The sequence below is a fragment of the Lotus japonicus genome, chromosome 2, assembly GCF_012489685.1.
Source record: "Lotus japonicus ecotype B-129 chromosome 2, LjGifu_v1.2".
NCBI classification, from domain to species: Eukaryota; Viridiplantae; Streptophyta; class Magnoliopsida; order Fabales; family Fabaceae; genus Lotus; species Lotus japonicus.
This window is the reverse complement of record NC_080042.1, coordinates 93,931,592-93,956,208: the sequence shown is the minus strand read 5'-3', so window position 1 is coordinate 93,956,208 and position 24,617 is coordinate 93,931,592. Positions and strand designations below refer to the sequence as shown.

At 36.8% G+C, this 24,617-nt stretch overlaps 4 protein-coding genes and 1 long non-coding RNA gene across 5 annotated transcripts; 3 read left to right on the top strand and 2 right to left on the bottom strand.

Annotated features, from left to right (window-relative positions):
• Positions 1-942: 942 nt before the first annotated feature.
• On the top strand, positions 943-6,083 carry LOC130741271 (probable serine/threonine-protein kinase At1g09600). The gene is made up of 8 exons (XM_057594120.1): positions 943-2,053; positions 2,244-2,528; positions 2,859-3,176; positions 3,589-3,816; positions 4,012-4,112; positions 5,035-5,149; positions 5,239-5,514; positions 5,693-6,083. The coding sequence occupies exons 1-8, from the start codon at positions 1,631-1,633 to the stop codon at positions 5,846-5,848; spliced, it is 1,902 nt and encodes a 633-aa protein (XP_057450103.1). The 5' UTR covers positions 943-1,630; the 3' UTR covers positions 5,849-6,083.
• A 103-nt stretch (positions 6,084-6,186) lies between these two features.
• Positions 6,187-9,153, bottom strand: LOC130741272 (porphobilinogen deaminase, chloroplastic-like). The gene is made up of 5 exons (XM_057594121.1): positions 8,874-9,153; positions 7,940-8,345; positions 6,970-7,176; positions 6,672-6,849; positions 6,187-6,568 (listed from the first exon to the last, which is right to left on the bottom strand). The coding sequence occupies exons 1-5, from the start codon at positions 9,002-9,004 to the stop codon at positions 6,456-6,458; spliced, it is 1,035 nt and encodes a 344-aa protein (XP_057450104.1). The 5' UTR covers positions 9,005-9,153; the 3' UTR covers positions 6,187-6,455.
• A 1,614-nt stretch (positions 9,154-10,767) lies between these two features.
• On the bottom strand, positions 10,768-13,322 carry LOC130735899 (uncharacterized). Its single transcript, XR_009018594.1, has 2 exons — positions 12,875-13,322; positions 10,768-11,040 (listed from the first exon to the last, which is right to left on the bottom strand). It is a non-coding gene; the product is annotated as an uncharacterized LOC130735899 (long non-coding RNA).
• Positions 13,323-13,832: 510 nt separating this feature from the next.
• Positions 13,833-16,543, top strand: LOC130741270 (RNA-binding protein Y14). Its single transcript, XM_057594119.1, has 4 exons — positions 13,833-14,274; positions 14,366-14,502; positions 15,484-15,635; positions 16,186-16,543. The coding sequence occupies exons 1-4, from the start codon at positions 13,998-14,000 to the stop codon at positions 16,229-16,231; spliced, it is 612 nt and encodes a 203-aa protein (XP_057450102.1). The 5' UTR covers positions 13,833-13,997; the 3' UTR covers positions 16,232-16,543.
• A 3,094-nt stretch (positions 16,544-19,637) lies between these two features.
• LOC130741269 (zinc finger CCCH domain-containing protein 46-like) lies at positions 19,638-24,567 on the top strand. The gene is made up of 9 exons (XM_057594118.1): positions 19,638-20,868; positions 20,974-21,162; positions 22,548-22,727; positions 22,804-22,901; positions 23,060-23,305; positions 23,389-23,542; positions 23,703-23,898; positions 23,988-24,066; positions 24,227-24,567. Exons 1-7 carry the CDS (start codon positions 19,940-19,942, stop codon positions 23,878-23,880), a joined length of 1,974 nt encoding a protein of 657 aa, XP_057450101.1. The 5' UTR covers positions 19,638-19,939; the 3' UTR covers positions 23,881-23,898; positions 23,988-24,066; positions 24,227-24,567.
• The last annotated feature ends 50 nt before the right edge of the window (positions 24,568-24,617 follow it).

Sequence of the window (24,617 nt, the reverse complement as noted above, 5' to 3'; positions counted from 1 at the left end):
ACCTTCTTATTTTTTTTTTATTAAACCACAAGTATATTTAACTTAGTTCCATTCCAGGAACTCAAATTCAATGATTTTCTTTGAGGTAGAACAACCCGTATCAATTGATCTATGCAATTGATGAATCTCTACCTTCTTATTTATAAGTTACGTTTGTCTTAAACTTATGAAAATTATGTTAATTTTTCTAAAAATATAACTATTCTCGAATATTTTAAAACAAATTCAATTTAGAGTCTGTACATCCAAACAGACTCTTACTCACAAGCCATCTCCACAACTACTTCCATCTTTCCATCCTCTATTAACTTTTTTTTTTTTAACCAACATATTCCCACCGTCGATAAAGGTGAGATTAATCTCTCACCGAGTACACTAAGTGATAGGAGGGTGACCAATAAGTTTATTCATTTGCAAGAATTGTGACTCGAACCTCTAACCATGTATTTAAGAGATAAAGTGCTGAACCAATACGTCAAGTCATTTGGTTAAAAAAAATTATTAACTAAGGTGTTATTGTAAAATTTAACAATTAGTAACTATTTTTATATTACAGTTACATCATAAAATACATATTTTGAAATATTAAAATGTGACATTATTAACGTTAATTTAGTTGTTTCAAATAAAAAACGTTAATTTAGTGAAAATAGTCATTTAATTAAAGAAATTGTATGGAGTTAAAGTTCTTGTTACTTGATGTGTAAGAAATCTGTTAACTATCCAAATTCCAGCGAATATGAAGATGTTAGAAGGTGATAGAGGGATGATGATGATGACAAGGGTCAATCTGGAACACTTGGTGTCTCGCAATTTTCGCACTCCATTACATTCTACACACCGTAAATCTCTCATCTCTATTGTCCTGTCTCCAACCATTCTTCCAAATCAAACCATAATCATATTAACTCATTTTTATTATTTTTTTAATTTTCCATTAATGTCCCTCCTTCTTTCTTCCTTCCCTTCAATCTCACCACCCTTTGCTATGTACTGAACAAAACATCAATCAAAATCAGTTTTTGGTTCATTTTTCTTTTGATTTGAACATAGAGAAAATAAAAAATCTTCTGCATTGTGATTTTGAATTTCTATGTTCATAGCAGGAAATTCTTGTCAAGGATTTACCTTTTCCACCCCCTTTTATCCCCTCAAAGGTCAAGAATTTTGAGAAACTTCCCTTCATTCTTTTTCTTTGGGGGAATCCATTCCTTGTTCTTTTGTGATCATATTTTCATATAGGGCTATTGGTTTTCAAAATCTTCTGTCATATTGTGTTTGAGTCCTCATTGAGATTCTGCAATATGGAGGAATCTGGAGGTGTTGAGCCTTGAATTCTGAAAGCTATATATTTCATAAATTTACAACACTCTTTTTTTTTTCCTTCCTTGGGATTTAAGTTACATTGATATGCTGCAACATTGAGTTCTTTGGGAGGATTTTCCACTGGTATGATCTTTTTTGTTCTCAATAAAGGACAGTCGATACAAGTTTTCACGGTGAATGGCTACTTGATTGGAGGAATTAGAAGGGTGGGAGCTTCTGGGTTCCCAAGAAAAATACAAGTGTACCCAGTTGCTTAACTACAACAATTTCCACAGAAGGGAAGTCATAGATTGATTGATAAAACATGGGGTGCATCTGCTCAAAGGAGTCCTCAAACAAAGACAAAGTTGAGGAATATGAGAAAGAAAAAGAGCTGAACAAATCTTCAGTGCAATTGGTTGCTCCTGCTGTTTCAGCTGCAGAGTTTGATGGTTCAGTGCCCCATTTGATTAAGACAACATCACATCTAATCAGGGGCTCTAACCAAACGCTACCTGATGATAAAACCAACCATTTGAATGGAACAAATAGCAAACACCATAGATGCATGACAACAGATGGTGATGGAGTTGAAAGAAAGCCAATCATGAGTAGAATTCTCAGCGTGCCGCACAGCATAGGAGAACATGTAGATTTTGGATGGCCATTGTGGTTGTCTTCAGTGGCCGCGGAAGCCATCAAAGGGTGGGTGCCTCGAAGGGCAGACTCCTTTGAAAAATTAGCCCAAGTTAGTTCTAATATCACTTCTATATTTGAGGCCCTTTTGTTTCAAAATGTTTATGTAGTGTGTGGGGTTTATCTAGCTTAAGCAGAGGTCTCGGATTCAAGTCTCTGTGAATGCAGGATTGCCTCAATGGATGAAAAAAAAAAAAGGTGTTTATGTTAATTTACACTAAGTGAATGTTGTGTGTGTGCAGATTGGACAAGGGGCTTATAGCAGTGTGCATAAAGCTCGTGACCTTGAAACTGGCAAATTTGTGGCTTTGAAGAAAGTTCGGTTTTCAAGTGCTGATCCTGAAAGTGTTCGTTTTATGGCGAGGGAAATCTATATTTTGCGCCAACTTGATCATCCTAATATCATCAAACTTGAGGGTCTTGTCACATCTAGAACGTCCACCAGTTTGTACCTTGTTTTTGAGTACATGGAGCATGACCTTGCTGGTCTAGCAGCTGTACCTAGCATAAAATTCACTGAACCACAGGTACAACATATCATCCATGTTATAAATTCCAAAGCATGAGAAAGTAGTTTTGAAGCTATTCTTAAGATAATTCTAAGGATTTTAAATATCATCTTGTACACTTACAAGCAGATGAGTGCATGCATCTTCTGTCTTCTCAAACTGAATACTTCACATATTGTGAGACATTCTGTTAGAACAATACATTTCAGTTATGGAAACTAGTTTATAGCTATTTGATAGAGTGGCTTATCTCTTAAATAAATAAAAAGAAAATTGTAAGTCGCTTAGGAAAAAGAGTAATAGAAGGTTCCTTATGGTGTGGAATTGTTTTATGCATGGACTTTGCAGGTTAAATGTTACATGCAGCAACTGCTATGTGGGCTTGAGCACTGCCATAGCCGGGGCGTGCTGCACCGTGACATCAAGGGTTCAAACCTTCTGATTGACAACAATGGAAATCTCAAAATTGGAGATTTTGGTCTTGCAACCGTGTACGATCCTGAGAAGAAGCAGCCACTGACTAGCCGTGTTGTGACTCTGTGGTATAGGGCACCTGAACTTTTGCTAGGTGCTACAGACTATGGAGCTGCAATTGACTTGTGGAGTACTGGTTGCATTCTAGCAGAATTGCTGGTGGGGAAGCCTATCATGCCTGGAAGGACAGAGGTACTTTTCATAAAACAATATGCTTGCTATTCATGTTAATTTGATTCATTTAAAGTGCACTTAAAAAACAGCTTAATTAAGCGGTAATGACAATTAACACTTAACACATAAACGTTATTCATAAACTTACTGAAATAAGTTCAGAATGACTTATTGATAGGTATAAAGGCTTATTCATATGTTAATCTGAGTAGCGTATGAGAACAAGATCAAATAGTCTAGAGATAGTTCATAAGCTGTTTTCGTAAGTGTTTTCATAAGCTCAAAATAGTTTAGAGATAATTCATAAGGTTTTTTCATAATTGCTGATGTTATAATCTCAATGAAATAATTTCTACAGATGTATTTGTATTACTACTGAGCATAGGCAATGAATTATAATCTAATATTGAAAATCATTTAATTTCTGCAGGTGGAACAAATGCACAAGATTTTTAAGCTTTGTGGTTCACCATCTGAAGAGTATTGGCAGAGAACAAAGTTTCCACATGCAACAAGTTTTAAACCACAACACCGTTACAAACGCCAAGTATCCGACACATTTAGAAACTTTTCTCCAGCTGCATTGGCTCTTGCTGATAAGCTCCTTTCCATAGAACCAGATGATCGAGGATCTGCAGCTTCCGCACTCAACAGTGAGGTAGTTCATTTAAAACTAACTTCATTTTATGTGAAATTTATAAAATCCAATTTCATCAATGTGATTAAATTTTTCATGGCTTGTTAGGACAATCACTTTCTGAATTTTGGATTCATCTTTGATCTTGCTCTATTTGTAATAACTGTTTTGGATGTCTTACTTATCTTGTTACTGTTCATGTTGGATGTTTGTCAGTTCTTCACTACAAATCCACTACCTTGTGATCCTTCAAGTTTACCAAAGTTTCCACCAAGCAAGGAGTTTGATGCTAAGCGTCGAGATAAAGAAGCAATAAGGTATTATGTTCTTATAAATAAGATATTGAAGACTCTGACTGATTTTTTAATGTTATTATTGTCATCTTTTACATTTTGGACTGCAAAAGTACAAAATATAAACCCTTCTTGTTAAATAGAGTTAGTTGTCTGAATCTTTTTTTCTCTCATTAGTCACTTGTATGAACTAAACAATAATAGACAAGGTAGGAACTAAACATCTTCCTCAGAACATAAGCATGAAACATCACTAACAAGGACCAAAACTGTATCGTTCTATATTCATCAAGTCAGAATGGTCCAACTCCTTGAATTCTTAAGATCATATCCTTCCAGAGGGAATAAACTCAGGTGTTTAACCTGTAGAGAAAGTAAGTCATGCCTGCAACCAACAGATAACCAAAACACGTTTGCAACTAACACCAAATTATGATGGTGGCTAGTTTATTTATTGTGTTGATTATATTTTTTTTACTCTAACATCAAATAATGCAGTCCCCAATAATGAGTTTCTCTTTCCCATGCAATATATGCAAAACATAAGGGTCATGTGTCTTGAAACTCTGTAACACCAAGTAGACTACCTTTAAGTCAATTGTGATCAAACTAAGCTTCCTCTGGTAGATACACTGTTTGATCGAAACTCAGAATATATTAAATCTTTTACATCCAAAAGGATTTCCTGTATGAGATCACTTTCTATATTTCCCCGCTTGGAAGAGCTTATTTGAGTTTCTCTTATAGTATAAGCACTGATGTAAGTGTTTAAGAGAACTTATGTAAATAGTTTATGACAAACCATAACCTGATTTGAGCTTTTTTCACAAAGTGCTCAGATTAACTTATTAATAAGCGCATTTACCTATAGCATATTTTGAGCTTATTTTGATAAGAAGTTTCATTTGCTAACATTCATAAAACTTAATTATTGTTTTTGCATCAGAAAAAACACTGAAGCAGGTAAAGGACGTAGGCCAGTATCTGTTTTAAGAGGAGCAGGAGAAGGCAAAGTGCTGGAAACACCAGAGTATAATGCTAGGGGAGATACATCTTTGCGGGTATATTTGTGGGGGAAAATAACTTCATGGTGATTATTTTTTACAATTTTGTTGTTCAATTCTCATGGCTACTTTAATATTTTTGGCAGGGCACGTCAAATACTAGAGTGTCCCGTCCTAAACATGAGTCACAAGAGGAGGGTGGATCTCACAAGTGTGAGACAACAAGAGCATCTCTACAAAATGGTTATGCAAATTCTACTTCAGTTATACTTGGCAGTGCAGTAGGACCATCTTCATTGAGTAAAAGACCAGGATCATCTAGATCTAGGAACAATCCAGAGTTAAGGACACAAAGGTCACATTTGAATCACGTGGCAGATTTATCTACCTCCTCTGTTAAAAAGGAACAAGAACCTGGGATGGTAAGAACAAACTTCTCTTAATTATCTCATTTTCAGTTTATCATAACCTAGGTCAGTGTAGTAATAATGATAAGCCTCAAGGCATGTTAGTGCACTCTTTCTTTTACGTGCAAGAATTGATATACTTTTGTTCTCTGTCGTGGAACCATTTTGATTTTGTTTTCCTTTGTGATTACAGGGGTATGTGCCCAAGAAAAATAGGATCCATTGTTCTGGACCATTAGTACCTCCAGGTGGCAACATTGATGACATGCTAAGAGAGCATGAGAGGTTAATGCAAGATGTTTTCCGTAGTGTCAAGAAGAATAGTCAGGATAACCGAAGCAACCAATAAGAGCAATTTTTAGTGTTCTCGAATATTAAACTCTACTTCTTTGGCATACTTTCTGCTGTGTAACTTGTCTACTAAAAGTGAATCCAATATAAAATGATAAATGAAAATAAAACTCAGGAGTTTCTAATGGCAAGTGCCCATATTTGTACCATGGATGATTAACTGTTTTGAAGCGATTGTATATTATGGTAGTGGTCATCGAGGTTCTTTGTTGCTAACTTTTTGCAAGATACTGATGGAAATTCATTCATTTCTTCATTTCTTGTACATTTTGTCATAGTATGAGTTCAATTCAAGTTTCAACCATATCCAAAAGTATGTTTCCAGTGCAATAGTAATGAGGCAATGAAACTAGCATGAACTCTTCAGAGTTGACTATAGTGGAAATTATACAAGTTACAAAAAAAAATGGCATTCCAATCTCTAAAATACAACACTTTGACCCTAATGAGAGGTCCACTTTCTCAATCTCATCTCAACATTAATCTACTTCAAAGTTACAACAGGTAAAAAAATTGGATTAACTTGGGAGAGGGATTAACGTGGGAGACAATGACCTAAAAACAGACCAAGAAACTTCCATAAACACTAGCATTTTAAACTGTTGCTAACTACTGAAAAAGTTAGGTCCAGCTCGAGAAAGAAGCTCCTTGCCAGCATCCTTACCCATCTCAATCATATCTTCAACAGCATATGGACCAACCCTAGATGTCTCCAGCACTGCACAGAGGAGATTAGAAGAAAGCTTAGAGAATAGTTCCTTGTGAGGGGTTAGAAATTCTGACAAAATCAAATTATATAAATCTATAACATGTGCTCATACCACGAGTTCCATCCGGGGAAGCAACCAATCCTCTAAATAAGCAATTTCCGTCTTCGTTTCTGGAAGCATAGCCTGCAATAGGGGTGCGGCAAGACCCATCCAAAGTCAGAAGAAAGGCCCTTTCACATACCACAGCCAGCCTTGTTTCTTCATGGTTCAATGATGCAATGTATTCTGCCTGCACAAACCAGTCAACCACAAAGTTATGAATATTGAGATTCTAGACTAAAATGAGTAAAGAAACTACGATTTTATCAGGCCACCAGCATATTGGATAAGATGTGCACTATACACATACCATTTTATCATCATCACTTCTACATGCTATTCCAATCGCGCCTTGGGCCACAGCTGGAAGCATTTCTTCAATCGAGAGGGTTGAAGTAACATTTTCTGTCATATTTAACCGTTTGAGTCCGGCTAATGCCAATAGTGTAGCTTTGACAACTCCCTCATTGAGTTTTTTCAACCTGGTTTGGACATTGCCCCGGAAATTATCTTGCACCTGAGAAATAAAATCAAGAACAATTTATCAGTGGTTCGGAACGCTGTAATTTCACAAATAAAGTAGCACAAGAACAATTAAACAGAAGCAGCACAACAGGAAATGCTTCAAGAAAGATAACAAAATTCTTACAAAACAAAATCCATCAAAGATAGCAAGAGACCATATAGCTTTCTAAGAAGGCAAGTTAGGCAACAATTTTTGGAAGACGCATGCAATGCCCATAATCCTAGAGCAAGAGTCACAAGGATGACATGAGCTATTACTCCACAGTGGCAACTATAATAATTAATCCATGTCAATAAGGCGACAAAACAAGCATATTAACTATGGTCTGCTTAACTCAACCATCCAAATGATTGCATGAAATGCTTTGATCACAACTGGTGCCAATATGATATGTAGCAATACCAATCTCTATGACATGCTTTCAGAAGCATTTAAAAAGCCCGACATATCTATGAGGTTTCAGCATGCAAAGCGCTTATGTGAGTGTCTATCTGTCAACTTGACATTCTGTATTATTTTGAGAACATAGGTTGAAACTTCAAATTACTTATGATTAACTTTTAACATTGGAAGGAATATTGTGACAACTTGGACAACATCCTGCAATCTGTATAGGAAATTTCAATCTTATACAGCTGACATCCATTTAAGTCACCTGCTGGAGCTGATTTTAGTAAAACAAGTAACAATTATTTTGTAGTCTCACATTGTTAGAACTTAGGGTAATAATGAGTATAAAAGAACATGAACTTACATTTAGAGATGGATATCTGTGGAGTATCTGAGACTTCCGTCTTAGTGAAGCAGTACCAATGACACTTCCAGCGGGAAGATCAGCTAGCGAAGCTGCACTCAAGGATATAAATGCATCTCTAACATCCTCACGCGGAAGGTTGCACGGTAGAATTGTTTTATCAGGTAAGTAAGTAGGAACGTCCTTCATGGAATGGACAGCAATGTCAATTTCACCGTTTAAGAGCGCCTCATCTATTTCTTTGGTGAACAAGCCCTTCCCGCCAATATCTGCAAGCGGTTGCGAGAGTATTTTGTCACCTGTTGTTTTAATTATCACAATCTGAATAGCCCCTTCTTCCGCTAGCTCTGAGTGTGATGCAATGAGTTTGTCTCTGGTCTCATAAGCCTGAGCTAGAGCTAGTGGACTGCTCTACACACAAAAAATGTATATAAACAACCAAAAATGGAATTAAGAATCTGAGAATATTTGTCACACCAAAGATGTAAGTATGCATAATCCACTAGCTAGAAACAATTGGGTAACAGTTAAATAACAGAATTTCATAGCACAAGAAAAGACAGATTGCTATACTAATTAAACTTATCTGTAAACTTAAATGGGTATTACTTATAAGTTATAAATCTACCTTATCAAGATGACTGTAGCACAATATCTATAAACCCTAGAAAAGCATTGTTCAATTTCTTGAAGATACTATAAGCACAAACAAAATCTATAAACCCCAGGAAAGCATTTCTTCCAAAAACAGATAAACCAACGCATTGCAAATACAAATTAAGCTTTTTGACAAGCTTGATTACAGGGCTCAATCAAAGGGTCATCAAAGATCCAAGGCATTGCAGAGCTGTTTTCACATCAAACAGAGAAAATAATTGAAGTATGTGGCGATAATGAGAAGACCCGGAAGCAGAAATGGGAGAAGAAAGAGTACCTTCCTCTGGTACCAATTTTGATGAGAGCAAGCTTAGTGGGTTGCTCAACAGCAATGGAGGCCTTGACGGAAACGCGGCCATATCTTGTGGAGAAAGGGGCATGGAGTGTGATTGGAGAAAGGGAATTCATACTCGTTTTCAAAGAGAAGAACAGAGAACAGTGTTACAGTGAGTGAGTTGAGTGTGTATGAGCACAACAGAACCAGAACGTTGTTTGAGACGAAACCTCTGCACTGTGATGATGAGAATACGGAGATGATGATGGATTAGATTGGATATCCAAGATAAACTTTCTACACATTAAAATATTATTTTTTTCTTTTTCTGTAATACACACCCATTAGTTTTTAAATTAACATTTATTGCAATATAAGGCCCAGTTGGTGCTAAAAAATTACTTATATTGCCTATATATTAATTACCCCTTTTGAGTTTTGACTTTTGACAAATGAAATGGAGTGACAAGGTAAATAAAATAGACTTTTCAACAAAAAAAAGGTAAATAAAATAGACGAAAGTAACATCAGAATGTTCTTTTTTTTTTTATAGAAAATTGCATTATTAAAAAAAACAATAGGTAATGAGGCTAATATATCATGATCAATCAAAGAACTACGGCGAAGGAGAGGGAGAAACCTCTTCAATCCAATTAAATATCAAATTGTGGATGAACCCCCTTAACAATAAAATCATGGGCGGTATTGTCATTTATACGAATGAAAGAAAAATCAACAAAGTCAAAACAAGAGGATAGACCTTGACAATCACAAACAATTGAGCCAAGATAAGAAGAACCAAGACCAAGAGAAGCACTCACTCAAAACTCATACAATTGTAAACAATCAGTTTCCAAAATGACATTGCGGAAACAGAGATCCAAAGCTAACGACAAGCCTATGTTCTATGTTCCTGCAACCACAGTAAAAACCACATAGACAACAAGAGCACAAGAGGTTGCGAGTAGCACAACTCCAAAATGGTCTCTAGCAATACACCCAAAACCAGCTAAACCATAACTCGAAACCAATGCATCAAAATTTACCTTGATAGCTCCCTCGTATGGTCGTGGCAAACACAAGCTTTTGCGATTCAACCCTCTTCATCATATGTGATATCGACCACCTCACTGCCTCTGAAAAAGCATGGTTGCAAGCCTCCCAAATACAATGCATAACGGTGCCAAAATGATAAGAGGTCTTATGATGACATGTAATAAGAGAAGGTGTCTTAGAGCATCTCCAATGCTTGGTACTAAGGTACCTTATCACTATTTGTATGAGCCCAAAATGTCACATAAAATATAAGGCACTCACTCATATGTAACCGATACACATCTGCTATAGTAATGGTGCCTTATTTTACTTTCGGTTAGGTCTTGTAATACCTCATATATTTAATTCATACACCTAAAAAAATAGTTTTTTATTTTAATCCCATAATCCATAGCTCATGAGCTAAGGACGAATCATATTTTTAAGCAATCACTCATGTCATATCATCACCTTCCACTGGGTATCTCGTAAGATTTGTTCCTTAGGTGCTCCCATTGGATTAAGGAACCAGGATGGAGTTGCTCTTACAAATTTCATTATCTTCCTAAATCGTCACCTTAGAGTCACCATCGATTCTTCAAAGACACCCTTTTTTTGATGATTGCAGGCATCATCCTTCACTTTTAATCATATTTGAGTCGAAAACATCTACATCACAATATAACTAACTCTCCTAACGGATTTTTTTTTTATCTATCTACAAGACTCGAACATGAGATCTGTAACACCCCGGTTTCTCAACTGAGGAGTCACATTAGTTACCTAACAAAATCTAAGGACTATTTCGTAATCCTAAGAAAACACAATATATTTCTTCCCTTTTCGAAACAACTGAACATAATTGAATATATAACATAGACTTTATTCAACAACCCGTTCCCGACATAATAATAATAGTGTCTTACATCATCATGAACAAGTTTCCAAAATAAGTACGCACACTTTAACAGTGGCGAAATAAGGTTTAAACAACAGAGTTTTCATAAGGAAAAAGAAACTCAAACATAGTCCACCAAAAAGGGAGAAGCAACTGCTTCATCCACCTCTACTCGACCGCACACGATCACGGTCTCCGACTCGAACAGCTAAGCTTCAGCGGAAGGCTCACCATCGCCTAATAGCGTTAAGCGCCCAAACAACAAATAGCAAATAGAAAAGGGTTAACTCCATACAATTATCATGTATGAAAAAGAAAATCATGCTATTCAAATTTAACTACCTATCATGGTAAATAAACCAGCAACATAACTAAACTCATATATCAACAACCTAATCATATAACATCAATTCGGATATCGACAACCTAACATATAACATCAATTCAAATATCAAAAACTTCAACAGTATAATATCAATTCAGATATCAATAAACCAATAACTAAAATCCAACAACATAGGGTCAGGTGTTAGTTCCCTATAATGCAACTATATGCTGCTACCAAAATGGATCGATCAGCAACGTCTCTCAAGACGGGACAATCACGCGGGACCACACCCACCTCATTGCCACTTAACGCCACTCCGGACGGGACAATCGCGTGGGACCACACCCACCTCATCGCCACTTTAGAACATCTCGAAAGATGGGACAATCCCGTGGGACCACACCCACCTCATCGCCACTTTAGAACATCTCGAAAGATGGGACAATCCCGCGGGACCACACCCACCTCATTGCCACTTTATAACGCCTCGAAAGACGGGACAATCACGTGGGACCACACCCACCTCATCGCCACTTAAGGACCAAAGCCTATATGCCAAGTTAGTTAACAACAACAATCCCTAAACCAATGATTAATTCGGAGTAACCACATGTTATTCATATTATCAACAAACATAACTCAATTTAATTGCATACCAACTCAGTTCAATGACAGAAACCAGTAAACGGCCGTAGCCTCTCAGAAGACGGAGACACACGTCTCAATAAGTTTACTCGGCCGAAGCCTTCAGAAAACATTTGGCACAAGCCTCAGAAACAGTCAATATAAGCAAGCATACAACATTGCAAGCATAATAATCATAATCCAATGCCAATCAATATAAACATCTTCATCTCAAACGCAGGCAGTGCGATAAAAGCAGGCAATACTCAAAGACACTCTAAAACCGAGTTACCCTTACCTTCGTGAGTAGAAGTTGGGCATGGAAGTTGTGAACCTAGAACAAGGAAACACAATCATCAACACAAGCCCTACTAGAAGTAACACTATCTAATAACGCTAATCGAAACCGGAAAGAAAGCTTTTAAAGCTTCAGAGTTCCTCTTAAGGCACGAATTGACAACGGAACTTCGTTCGCTAAAACGAGCATAACTCGAGCTACAGAACTCGGAATGACATGAAACCAGCGCCAAAATTTCGACAATCAAAAGAGCTACGCAATGGCTCAGGTCATAGAGACTCAAAAATTATTTTTGGACACGGTACCCTAAGCAATAGGTTTCGGCCACTATGTAAAATAGGGTTTCCGAACTTTTTCTTCGGTCTAAATCGATTCCTAGGTATTCCTAGGCGATATCTAGGCCAGGGAAACTCTCAGAAAAATTATCGGGTCGAAAACTGTCGCAGGGGTATTTTGGTCAATATTTTTAGCTCAGAAATTCAAAACTGAAATTTCGAAAAACAAATTAGATGGGTCGACACCAACGACGATTATGACGACTAATCCTACTAACGCTAAGCTCAGTCGAGAGTTTTAAGCCCAAAGGACGGAACTTTAGCCAAAAATGGGTATTTCCTACAGAAATGAATTCCGGCGGCATTTCGGCGACATTCGGCAAAATGTAATCCGCTAAACATGCTCAGGGGCACGCAGGGAATAAGTTTAGACACTAAAATCAAGTTATTTGGACAGTTTTACAAAAAGCTCAAAACTTTGAGCACAGAAAGACATAGAGAAAAGCGACAAAATTTAAGATCAGAAGAAAGAAATAACATCAGTACCTTGAGGCCTACGCGTAGCAACGAACAGAGCGACGATCAGGCAAGAACCGGAAAAAATCAAATCTCTTCCTTTCCTCCAAGAAGCTCACGGCCGTGTGTGTGTTGTGTGATTTTTTTTTTGATTTTTTTTTTCATTTTTTGAAGTCCTATTTATAGGAAATTGAAAACGTGAGAAAATGATTATTTCGCGATTCCGATTTTTCCTACTGATTCCAACGTATTTTAGACACGATATTCTTCCCGCTGAATCTTCTAATTCTTCAAAGAAATATCAGTATGATTTTTGGTTTTCGAGGCTTGTTTTTTAATGTTTACCGGCTTAAAATGCACTTTATGCACTTTTTGATTTTGACCTCGGATGCAGAAACTTCCTTCTGAAGAAAGATTTGGAACGTCGATTAGAGTGGGCGTACGCGTGTGGAATCTTCGTTTGAAGCTCCGAATAGAAAAAGTCTTCATCGTAGGTTAATTTAATAGCTCTAGAAAAACCAGGGATTCAGTTTCGGCAAACCTCCCGGTATCGGAAATGAGTGTTCGTAAATTCCAGGGTTTCGTATCGAAACGCTTATTATGGAAGGATTAAGAGAAGTTCTAACATTTCTCTGAAGATTTTTGGAATTAGTTTCCCATCGTGTCTTTAAGTGCAAATTAGTCGTTTACTAACGGTTTTGCCCTAAGGCAGAAATGAATGAAACTCGTGCCGTAGCCTATAACGACTATGTTACTATTCTTAGTCATTTCCTGAACTTTCCTCTTCTTAATATTAATCCAAACATTAAACACGAGTCAAGTTCCTTTCACGCTTACACAGAATCCTATGCGTGAGCTGGAAATCATTTATCTATTTAATTCTAAAATTTTGGGTCTTACAAGATCTCCATTAAAGGTAATTATTTAAATAATACTAACTCTTATCTTATGTCAATTTTGTTTAGATAAATTTAAAAAAACAATTGTTGTAAAAAAATATCATTTGCCCTAATAAACCCCAGGAGCAAAGTAATTCGCAAAATTCACATCTACAAAGTGATAAATCACAACGAACAAGTAGCTTCCCTTCAGTTGAGTCTCATTTGCCATTAACATTCCACCAAAACCTAAACCCAGTCTCTGTGTTTCAGCGATGCAAGGAGGAGGCGCCGCCGAGGGAGAAGCTCTTGATTTCGAACCGGAGGACGATGACCTCATGGACGAGGACGGCGCTCCTGACGCCGACGCTTCTCCGCCTCACCCCAAGCTCAAATCCGCCATCACTTCCGGCGCTGCTCCCTCCCTCTCCGCCCCTAAAAAGACCAAGGGCCGTGGTTTCCGCCAGGAGACTGACACCAACCGCAACAACCGCCTCTCCGGCTCTGATTTCGACTCTCTCACCACCGAGGGTGGTCCTGGCCCTCAGAGATGTTAGTTTCCCCCATTTTCCCCAATTCCCAATTTTCCGATTAGGGTTTCGTTTTTTTGTTTTACAATTTTGTTCTTTCAATTTTGTTGCAGCCATTGAAGGGTGGATTATTCTGGTCACTGGAGTTCACGAGGAAGCGCAAGAGGATGATTTGCAAAACGCCTTTGGTGAATACGGGGAGATTAAGAACCTGCATTTGAATCTCGATCGTCGCACTGGTTTCGTCAAAGTAAGTGATTCTAATGCTCTTTCATTCTATTTGGAACTGATTTGTTGTTATTTCTTCAGTTGTGAATGGAATTAACTAACTTCCAATGGTGTCGCGTCTTTAATTGATAATTTGATCATAAGAATGTTTTTAGGTTGGACTTAACTTAGAAGGGACTGATATCAATGTAATGCGGGCAATTATATTTTGCCTTCGATTCGTTACACTCTTTTTCCAAATAGCACCTGTTGTATTTACTAGTTTTACAACTTGACAAAAAGCATATGGGTTTAACCTGGTAAATGGGATTATTTGACCTACATGGTACTCACCTTTTATGTGTATATAGCTGGCATTATAGTGTTAAGGTCTGTTTAGCAGATCCTGTGATCCATTCGATGATTTGACTTTTGATATGGTAATTTCACTTCAAATTGGCTTAATTTTGCATGTCTTGACTCTTGGCAATTTGGCATGGATTTCTTTTCATTTCATGCTTAGTTGTTCGCTCCAAACTGATACTTTAAGGGACCAAATGGTTGTTAATTTGTTTCTCATCGATAGACAAGGATCTGACGTCACACTAATACATTTTTTTTGGGCGCTGTAAGTATAAATCAATGTTGTCTCGATGTTTTAAGGATGTGAAGTAAGAAAGACACAATTCTTGTAATTTCTTTTTTCGTTTTTGTTTGGAATAATGAATACTCTTGTCATCTTGTGTGCCTCTGTCCCTTCTTTCAGTCATCTTGTTTTGTTGACAGAAGGTAAGTATCTCTTAATAGGCTATTTGTGAACACAGTTATTTCCATCTAAGTGAATTTTCTGTCACCTGTGCTTCTTTATACACCCGGCATTGTTTGATGTTTTAATATCAGTTTCGGGAATGGAAAATTTGCTTTCTTATTAACCTGTAACTCTGTTCTACTTATTTTTCTCTTAGCAACTCGATCACTTGAATTGAAGATTTGGTTTCTGTACTGACGAGTATTTTGATTTTAGGGTTATGCACTGATTGAATATGAACGTGCTGAGGAAGCTAAAAATGCCATAGAGAATTTGAATGGATCTGAGCTTCTTACCCAAAACATTTATGTCGACTGGGCTTTCAGCAGTGGGCCTATTAATGAGTCAATCAGAAGAAAGAATGCTAGGTATGTTTCTTTAAGCATCAGGGTAGTTTGTGTTGTATTGCAGCATCAGTCATTGGTAAAGTTTCATTTGATGTTGGTTTGAGTTTTGTTTCTCTATCTGGGTTGGTACTGTACTACTGTATTACTATTTTCCCATTGTAGAATTTAAGTTAGCCAACACGAACTAGCTCCTTTAAAGTTTGTAAAACATATGCTACTCCTTTGTTGCTCAGGTTCATCAGAATTTAAAATGGATGTTGCATAGTTTTCTCCTTGGTAAATGGATTTCAATATGAAAATGTATTTTCCTGGACAGTACATCTGCACATGGCTGTAAAATGATTTGCATTCCAATTTTAAGCTTTCCCCTTTCAGTTGTGTTAAGCAGATGCTAAATGCCATGCTTCTTCCCCTTTAATAGACACCCTGTTATGAACTTAAATATCTATTTTAAAACTGGTCAGAACTTCGACCTTTTGCAAGTTAGCGATTTAGTAAAAAATTCTGTGACTTATCATTAAGATTTTTCAGAGTTTAACACTAGAGTGTTTGGAACCTTGACATTTTTCAGGCCAACTCGTGATCGGCGCTCCAGGAGCCCTCGCAGGAGATATTGATGTGGTGTGTATTGGTAACCTGATTGTGCCGTTGTGTGAACTCTTAAATGAGCAGTTTGTTTTCTATTGGTCAAGAAGTGGAAATTTTTTCCAATACTTGTGCTCCCCCTTCAGGCAAAACACACCTTGGTTGCTGAGGATTCTTGTCTAATACATCCTCTGTTGAATGGTATTGACTCTTAGCTTAGTTTATTATGGTGTATGATGTTTAACTAACAGACTAGTATTGCGTTGCAGTAATGTGTTCTATTCGAGCTTTTTTTACATGTAATGGCATTATATTGAGGAAAGTAGGATGTCATTTGGATTGCATCTTGTTTGTGTTGCATGTGTAGTGGGGCTGAGTGTTTCTTTTTCTTGCATCTTTTTTTCCTTTACATGGTCAATCACCTCTCGGTTATTTGTTGCGTGTAAAGGCGCAATAGAGTTAAACCAGTACGTAACACCAACCTTTCAGTTCGGTGGAATTGGGAAATTTTTGTCGTTTTGTTCGTAGCCTCATCTGACACATGCCTTTAATTGCACAGATGAGCAATGACTCCGTTTGTTGTGCTTGACTCTCCTTACAATGGGAAAATAGGTGGATAGAAAATAAGTAAAAGCAATAGAGAAAACAAAATGACTTAATGAAATGTTTAATAAGATGAAAATGTGAGTTATTATAAGGGACGGAGGGAGTAAAAAAAATACAGATTTTGAAGTGAATACACGAAAGTTTGGAGCAACAATGGGGAGATACACTAAGAAAAATCAACAAAGATTCTTGTCTTTAAGCTCCGAGTACGCAATTAAACCCTTTTAAGTTTTAACTAGGAAAATAAACTCCAACTACAACAAGAGAAGAATAAGCTCTTCATTTTTATGGGAGATTGCAACGGATAAAAGAAAAACCTAAGAACAACTTTGTGTTGTCTTTTGGAACATTTTTTACTTCTTTCTCATTCTTTAGAGGATTTCTCTTAAGATGATTTCTCTGGTTCTCCTTTGTTTCATCTCTTAAAGATGTGCCAAAAGATCAATAAATTCAACCTTTGTCAAGTTTCTGACTATTTAAAGGAATCTTGGCTGCCTTACTCTTGCTCAAGCTCATTTAATCAAGCCCTTCTTTTAACATTAATAGTCCTTGCTTGCTTAAGCGAGCATTACCTTGCCTAAGGAAGTACACTAGCACACAAAAAAACAGTAGTCGTGGTTCACTTATGGAAGGTACTTCGCTTGAGCAAGGTTATAAGCCAAGGTTTTCTTTCCTCTATGCCTCTTGTTCGCTTAAGCAACCCTTGAAGCTAAAACTTCATGTCTTCTCTGACCTTTGATCGCTTAAGCCTGTTCAAGTGAGATTTCATCATTCAACTTCCATCGAAACTTCCCTAACTTGCTTAATCTAGTAATATCTCACTTAGGCGAGGCCTCTTCTTCCATGGTGGGTTTCCTTGCACTTTTTTTCATCTTTATGGCTTGGATACTCTTGCTTCCTTTAGGCTTCATTCCCACATTAAAAATAGGGATTATAAATGAAATTAACATAAAATATAACATAAACATCAATATTTACTAAACTACTCAATTTATGGTTAAAGTGATGTATAAAGGAAGTATAGAGTCTAAAATGATATTTAACAAAATACATAAAATTGACACTTATTAGAGTGTGAGAATAAATTTTGGTCAAAGGTTGACAAATATTTGATGGTTATGACTGCTTAAATCCATACTTGAAATAGCATATCATTTTGTATTTTAATCTTAATTATTAATGGTAGAATGAGATGGTCAAACTTTTTCCTCCACTCTCATTTAACATGGTCACTGTATAGAACTTGAATGGTATGTGCATATTTAATGGGACACATATTGTTAATAACTGTTGGGATTTTTTAAGCTTCTAAAAAGGATATGTTCTTGAAGTGACCATAACCTATTTGGTAGTTATATATTTGAAATTTCAAAATGAATAACTACATATTTGTTTTTGAAAGAAATGAATAACTACATATAAAACATGAATGATATGGGTTTTTATAATGAGAGGCATATATGGTCCATATTTTTGAGTTCTTGAAATAATCATAATATATTATTTGAAGCATAAAATTATGGAAAATAGGTGTATGACACAAATACAAAATTAAGCTTGTCTTTTTTACATGGGTAAAACTGGATCGTGATCGTTAGACTCTGTGAAGTAAGACATCATTCGAGACTTGGATACTTGTCATATGACAATATGAAATCCACATGAAAACTTGAAGACAAAATATGTAAGAAATCAAATTTGTGGCGGCTTTTAACGGAAACAAAAATTGTGTTGTAAATGTGTTGTTGTATTTAATGCAATAAAAATATGCAAAACAGCGAATGTGATGAAAAGCTAAATAAATACAATTATCTATTGGCCACGAAACGAACCCCAAGTGTCTCAACGCCTTCGCCACCGTAGAAGGCACTGCCAAAATCTATGGTTGCAATGCTATTATTCTCGAGGATTCAACATATAGAAGTTAAAGCATCGCCATTACACACTCACAAACTCAACAACGAGAACATAAGTGACCATAACGATGAGTAGGACGATTATAGCGTGGACGACGAGGGCAAGATTGAGAATGTTGAGATTGTGTTTGGTGGAGCTGTCGAGGCCTCTGAGGACACCGGGAACTGCAAGTCTAGGGATGTACGATGTCAATAAGACAATATCGACATGTGAATACGACATACAGAAGATCGAAAACAATAAAGATTTTGAGGGATCAGTGGGAGGGTTGTAAGAAGGAGATACACAAAAGTAATCAATATTTCATATTTTATATTATCATATAATTTTGCACAACTTTAAAACTTTCTTATGTATCAGTATATCAAAACATTTCAAATTGAATAAACCCTATATAAATTAAGATATTGTCATTAACTTATAATAATTCATTCGTTTAATAAAATTAAGTTTTCTGTTTATAAATGCAAGCAATCAGCCTACAATCATTGATAATATAAAAGAAAATGATATGTGTAATGATAAAATAAGCGGCTAAATTATCAACAACTAATACATTTAAATCATCAACAAATGATAATGTGAAACAGAAAGTAATTTTTGAGATACGAAAAAGTAATATTTTTTTGGCACAATGTGAAAAAACAGAATTCGCCTTAAAATTCTGGCCAAATTCATAATTTTTTCAACTTGTTTTTGTTGTAACCAAAAAAACTTAAATTCTTGTTATATATTTTAAAACCTTTTCTCATTTTTTATTATTATGAAAGCTTAATTTCTTGTGAATTAAAAAACCCTTCAATTTGAAATTTTACTTATGAATGTGAGAAGAGTCTAGAAATTTTCCACAAATAGGTGATTATATTCATTTGAAATAAATAGAAGAAAAACCTCAGAGGCTGTTTTGTAGGCTTTTGCTGTTGTTGACGATTATCCATCCATCATCCATGTAGGTAGTACTAGTAGTACTAGTCTAGTAGTAGTGGATCTCACAAATCTACCGCTCTTACCCTCCCTCCATTAGATAGATACAAGAGAGAGATTATCAGCAATTATCAGATTACAGAGAGAGAGTGAGAGAGTGAGAGAGAGAGTGAGAAATCAAACACAAACAAAAACCAAAACAAAAACAAAAACAAAAACATACTCACTCACTCACTGAGAGTGTTGTTGTGTTGTTCTGCCATTATCTCCGCCGTCACCGTCGCCGGAGAAGAATGGGTTCTTTTGAAGCCACCAATGTGGTCCTCTCAAGAATCAAAAACATTGAACCTGAAAACGCTTCCAAAATCATGGGTTATCTCCTCATGAACCTTGAAGACTCTGAACTCTTGCGTTTAGCTTGTAGCCCTGACCCTGTTTTGCACACCATCATTCCCAGGGTTAAGACCCACCTCGGTTTAACCTTAACCCCTTCCTCTCCCTCCACCGCCGCAAGACCCATTTCTACCACCAACAACAACCCATTCAACCCGTTTTCAAAGGTTTCCCCTAGAATCCCCACCCCCACCAATGGCTTTGACTTCTCCAGAAACCCGTTTTCACTCTCTGGGTTACCCAAAAACCACCCCATTAGTCCAACTTCGAGTTCTCTACTCTCCTATGAGAACATCCGTGCTGCTTCTTCGTTTCAACCCCGTGTCAACAACGGTGATGTTGATCTTGTTGATGAGCAGCAAGTGAATGAGTTCTTCCCGTTTCTCAATGAACCCTCTAACAACGATGATGCGTTCGATCCACATCTTGAACCGGGTATTGGGGGGCCCAATTGGCATTCTGTCAACAATGGTGATGCTCATTTTCACAGAAGGAGCTTCTCTGCTAGTGATGCTTGTTTTGGGTGTGAGGAAGGTGGTGGCGGCGGTGGTTCAGGAATTGGTTTTAAGCCATGCCTTTACTTTGCAAGAGGGTTCTGTAAAAATGGCTCCAATTGCAAGTTCGTTCATGTTGCTTTGCCTGATACACCAGATGCTAGTGCCATTGTTGGTTCCCCGGGAGAGCTGATGAGGCGTGAGGAGCTTTTGAGGTTCAAGGTTGCTCAGCATCAAAGATTGTTGGCTGCATCGCAGTTAGTGGCTGGAACTTCACCATCCTCACATGACAAGTACATTGATTTTTTGATGCAGCAGCAAAATGATCCCCAAAGGTTTAGTAGAGATTTAGTTTTGTTTAATTTTTAATTTTTTTACCTCTTTTTGGTTGCAAATTGCAAAGTGATATTTTGGTGTTGTATGTTTGTCTTGCATTTCAGAGTGGCTGCTGCTGCATCAGCTTTCAATATGGGCGAGGAATTTTGTAACTTTAGCCGGGGAAGGATGGAAAGGAATGACTTTCTAGCAATGTTTTCGGGGGAAAAGACCAATTCCGCGTCGCGACAGATTTATTTGACATTTCCCGCTGAAAGCACATTCAAAGATGAGGATGTTTCTGAGTACTTCAGGTAGAACATGCTACAAACAACACATTAATGCAGTGCCTGTGAAAATTCTGGAGTTATATGACATTATTGTTCGCAGCCGTTTTCCACGATTTTATCTGCACACACCATAAATGGATTTTTATTGCCTCTGATATTGTTCCTGACTTATTACTGAAGTAGTGTGATAGTGTGCCGTCCGCCATACTTGATTGATTTGAGCTTGCTTGGTGATTAAGGCCAGTGTTTATGTTGTTACTGTATAAAAATAACTTCACTTCCAAATCATATGTTTTATTTCGAACATGCTGAATATATGTTTTTTTAATATGCAATTAACTTTGCATAGCATGATGTGTATGTCTCCCATGAGGAGACCTGGTTAGTCCTGTGCATTTCCAGGTATCATCTCAATATATGCTTTCCATTAAAGATAAAATGTCTTAATTTCTCTTGTTAAGAAGTTTGGAAAGTAATGAAGTTCATAGTTTATACTTATAGTCCTTGCCAATGCTGATTTCGTATATATTGCTACTTGCTAGTCTTAATTGGAATCTTCTATCGGACTATCCGTTATACAGAATATATATCCCAGTTAACATAGGTTACGAGTCTCTCTTACCAATGTCTATTGATTTGTCATAGGGAAAATCTACTTCAACGGACAATCTATATCTGAATCAAAGGACTTTGATCATGCTAATTACTGATTAGTATGGTCTCTTGAAACTATAAATCTACTACCTTGGTTTGATATAGTCTGTCTTAAGAAAGTATGTGTGAAGTAGTCTATGTTTCAGTTTCAATGTATGAAAGATCTCTCTCATTGGTAAGATCACAAAAATCATTCTCCTTTTGAAAGAAACCTCGAGAAGTGCTTTTCAGAAACAAAACATTGATATAAAGGTTAGGTGTCATAATTTTACAGTTATACTATTGCCTTATTATGACTTTGTGAGTAATGTCCACCTGACGATGCACGGCATCCCAGGACCTCACAGACAACTCTTTTGTAACAATGATGGGATTTACTTTTATTCATTTTTGAAAGTGGTAGCGAAGGGTGGATGGAAGCATGTTTGCAATTTAAACCGTTTGTGACAGTGCCGTAGGAATTGTGGCCTCTGAAGGTTATTATACTTTAAAGACAGCCATGCATTGTTCTATTGATTAAGGTTAAGTGTTCTTAGTGATAATGTGGTCCTTATGGCATGTAGGGGAACATTTTTTTGTAAATATTATCAAGTACGGTTTAGGAATTAACTTCGGAATCAGGATCTCTAATGATCTACTTTTGTCTTGTGATATGTTTGCATGCAAGTTCCTATTGTGAGTGTACATATTCATGTGCAACACATTCTAATCCAAATTGAGGGATTTCACTAATAGCTGCTTTTGTTCATTTGAAGCAAATTTGGACCTGTACAAGATGTGAGAATTCCTTACCAGCAAAAGCGTATGTTTGGGTTTGTTACCTTCGTCTATCCAGAGACAGTTAGGCTGATTTTATCCAAAGGGAATCCTCATTTTATCTGTGATTCTCGTGTACTTGTCAAACCCTACAAGGAGAAGGGAAAAGTTCCTGATAAGTAAGTCGGCATCATGTTGTTGTTTGGTTTATATTTTGCTATTCCTCAATTAATATTATCTGGCTGATGTATGCAGAAGACAACAGCATCAACAACAGCAATTAGAGAGGGGAGATTTTTTTCCTCTAAGTCCCTCTGCGTTTGACTCGAAAGAGCCTTATGATTTCCATCTTGGTAATCAAATTTCTCATCTTGGAATTTTGGTTCTACTTGGTTTTTTGGAGACCGTGTGTGCTTAAAATAGTTGCTATGCATTTGCTCTTTCCTCTCGAGCACTGCCACTTCCTCTCGTGCTGCTTCCATCTTGTTCTCATAAAACCTGTTTTATGCAGGACAAAGAGTGTTATATAATCCACATGATATCTTATTGAGGCGAAAATATGAGGAGGAGGCTGAATTGCAGCAAGCGCTTGAATTCCAAGAAAGAAGGATGAAGAGTCTGCAGCTTTCAGACTTGAAGAATAATCCCATTCACCATCAACGCAGCTTCTCCGTTGGTGCTCCGTTTGCCTTTCCCCATCCACTTTCTAGTCATGTTATCAGTGCAGGCCTTTCTTCTGATATAGGAGATATTACAGGTTAGTCAATCAATGATAGAGTCTGTATGGTTCTAGCAAACATGATTAGGCAGTTTACAATGTTGATATGCTTTTCATTGCAGGATACAGTGGCGGCCTCACTTCTACCAATTCTTTAGAAACTGCTTCTGAGCAGCAGCAGCCACAAAAAGAAGTTGATCCAGCTTGCATTGATGATACTGAGGGTGAGAATATCAAGGATAGTCTGAATGCAGAAGTCACAGATCTCAGTAAGAGGTATATGGAGCTTGAATTTGTATCAGATCTTATTATTTCTTTTGGAGGGTGGTACAAGTTTTGAGGCTGTTCCCCATTTTCATTTTACATTTCTGAATGATTTGTGTATTTGATCTCAAGTTTTCTGATGTTGTATTCTTATTTCTTCGTGCATGAGAAGTGTGGAGCAGGCCCTTCCTGATAGTCTCTTTGCTTCACCAACAAAAGCAGCTGGAGATTATATGTCTGACTTCTCTACATTGACAGAGGTCAAGGAGAGTGCTGAATTTTCTACTAGCTCATCTACTCGTAACAATTTAGAATCAACAACCGCTTCTAGTGATGTGGCTTCCTGTTAGTTTCCCTTACAATTCAAGGTACTTCTGATTGCAATCTGCGTGTTGTTCTTTCCTGCATAATGAATGTGGATGAATTCTGCTTACAAGTTTGATTCTTTATTTCTTAGGTTCCATTCTGCATATCAAGATTTTGGGTTGTAGGTAAAAAGAATAGAAGTGGCAACAGGGGGAATCATTTACATTAGGGTAAGGTTTCATTTTCCTTTTTTTTTTTTTTTTTCTATTTTAAATTCTTTTGCTAGTTCTTTACAGGTAAAAATCGTCTCAGAATTTGCTTGTGATCTGTTAATTGAGTGCCTCTTTCATTAAATGAATTTTCTCTTGTTGCTTCTTTGTTTTTATGCAGGTTTATAGAAGAAGCATATAGAAGAAAAAAGATCTTCCAGATGTATAGCCAAATACAACTAGGTTGAAGGAGTATAGATGCTAGAGAAGAATCAAATGAGGTCACCACCACCATCATCAATACATACTACTAACAGCAAGCTATACATAATGCATACATGGACAGACATTAGTTTTATAAGAGTAGTTTCCTTTTCCTCCTTTCCTTTAATTGTTTTACTCCTTCACCTGAATTATCTATAGGTGTGTTTCACCTAACTAGGCAGAACCAAATATTGTTGTTTTACTTTATTTTAATACATACAACCTTTCCAACTATCATTATTGCTATTTTCTGGTGCTTCTGTCTGCGTTTAGGGAGGTGTAAATTTATTTCATTATTGCTTATTAGC

What these genes read in the sequence shown, in the direction of transcription:
- LOC130741271 (XM_057594120.1), top strand. Translation starts at nt 1,631, where the DNA reads ATGGGGTGCATCTGCTCAAAGGAGTCCTCAAACAAAGACAAAGTTGAG. An exon ending in CCTTTGAAAAATTAGCCCAA is followed by an intron (nt 2,054 to 2,243) that starts GTTAGTTCTAAT and finishes GTGTGTGTGCAG; the next exon opens with ATTGGACAAGGGGCTTATAG. An exon ending in AGGAACAAGAACCTGGGATG is followed by an intron (nt 5,515 to 5,692) that starts GTAAGAACAAAC and finishes TTGTGATTACAG; the next exon opens with GGGTATGTGCCCAAGAAAAA.
- LOC130741272 (XM_057594121.1), bottom strand. Translation starts at nt 9,004, where the DNA reads ATGAATTCCCTTTCTCCAATCACACTCCATGCCCCTTTCTCCACAAGA. An exon ending in AAAATTGGTACCAGAGGAAG is followed by an intron (nt 8,346 to 8,873) that starts GTACTCTTTCTT and finishes TGTGTAGAGCAG; the next exon opens with TCCACTAGCTCTAGCTCAGG. An exon ending in ACAGATATCCATCTCTAAAT is followed by an intron (nt 7,177 to 7,939) that starts GTAAGTTCATGT and finishes TTTATTTCTCAG; the next exon opens with GTGCAAGATAATTTCCGGGG.
- LOC130741270 (XM_057594119.1), top strand. Translation starts at nt 13,998, where the DNA reads ATGCAAGGAGGAGGCGCCGCCGAGGGAGAAGCTCTTGATTTCGAACCG. An exon ending in GTCGCACTGGTTTCGTCAAA is followed by an intron (nt 14,503 to 15,483) that starts GTAAGTGATTCT and finishes TTTTGATTTTAG; the next exon opens with GGTTATGCACTGATTGAATA. An exon ending in ATCAGAAGAAAGAATGCTAG is followed by an intron (nt 15,636 to 16,185) that starts GTATGTTTCTTT and finishes GACATTTTTCAG; the next exon opens with GCCAACTCGTGATCGGCGCT.
- LOC130741269 (XM_057594118.1), top strand. Translation starts at nt 19,940, where the DNA reads ATGGGTTCTTTTGAAGCCACCAATGTGGTCCTCTCAAGAATCAAAAAC. An exon ending in GCCTTATGATTTCCATCTTG is followed by an intron (nt 22,902 to 23,059) that starts GTAATCAAATTT and finishes TGTTTTATGCAG; the next exon opens with GACAAAGAGTGTTATATAAT. An exon ending in GTCACAGATCTCAGTAAGAG is followed by an intron (nt 23,543 to 23,702) that starts GTATATGGAGCT and finishes GTGCATGAGAAG; the next exon opens with TGTGGAGCAGGCCCTTCCTG.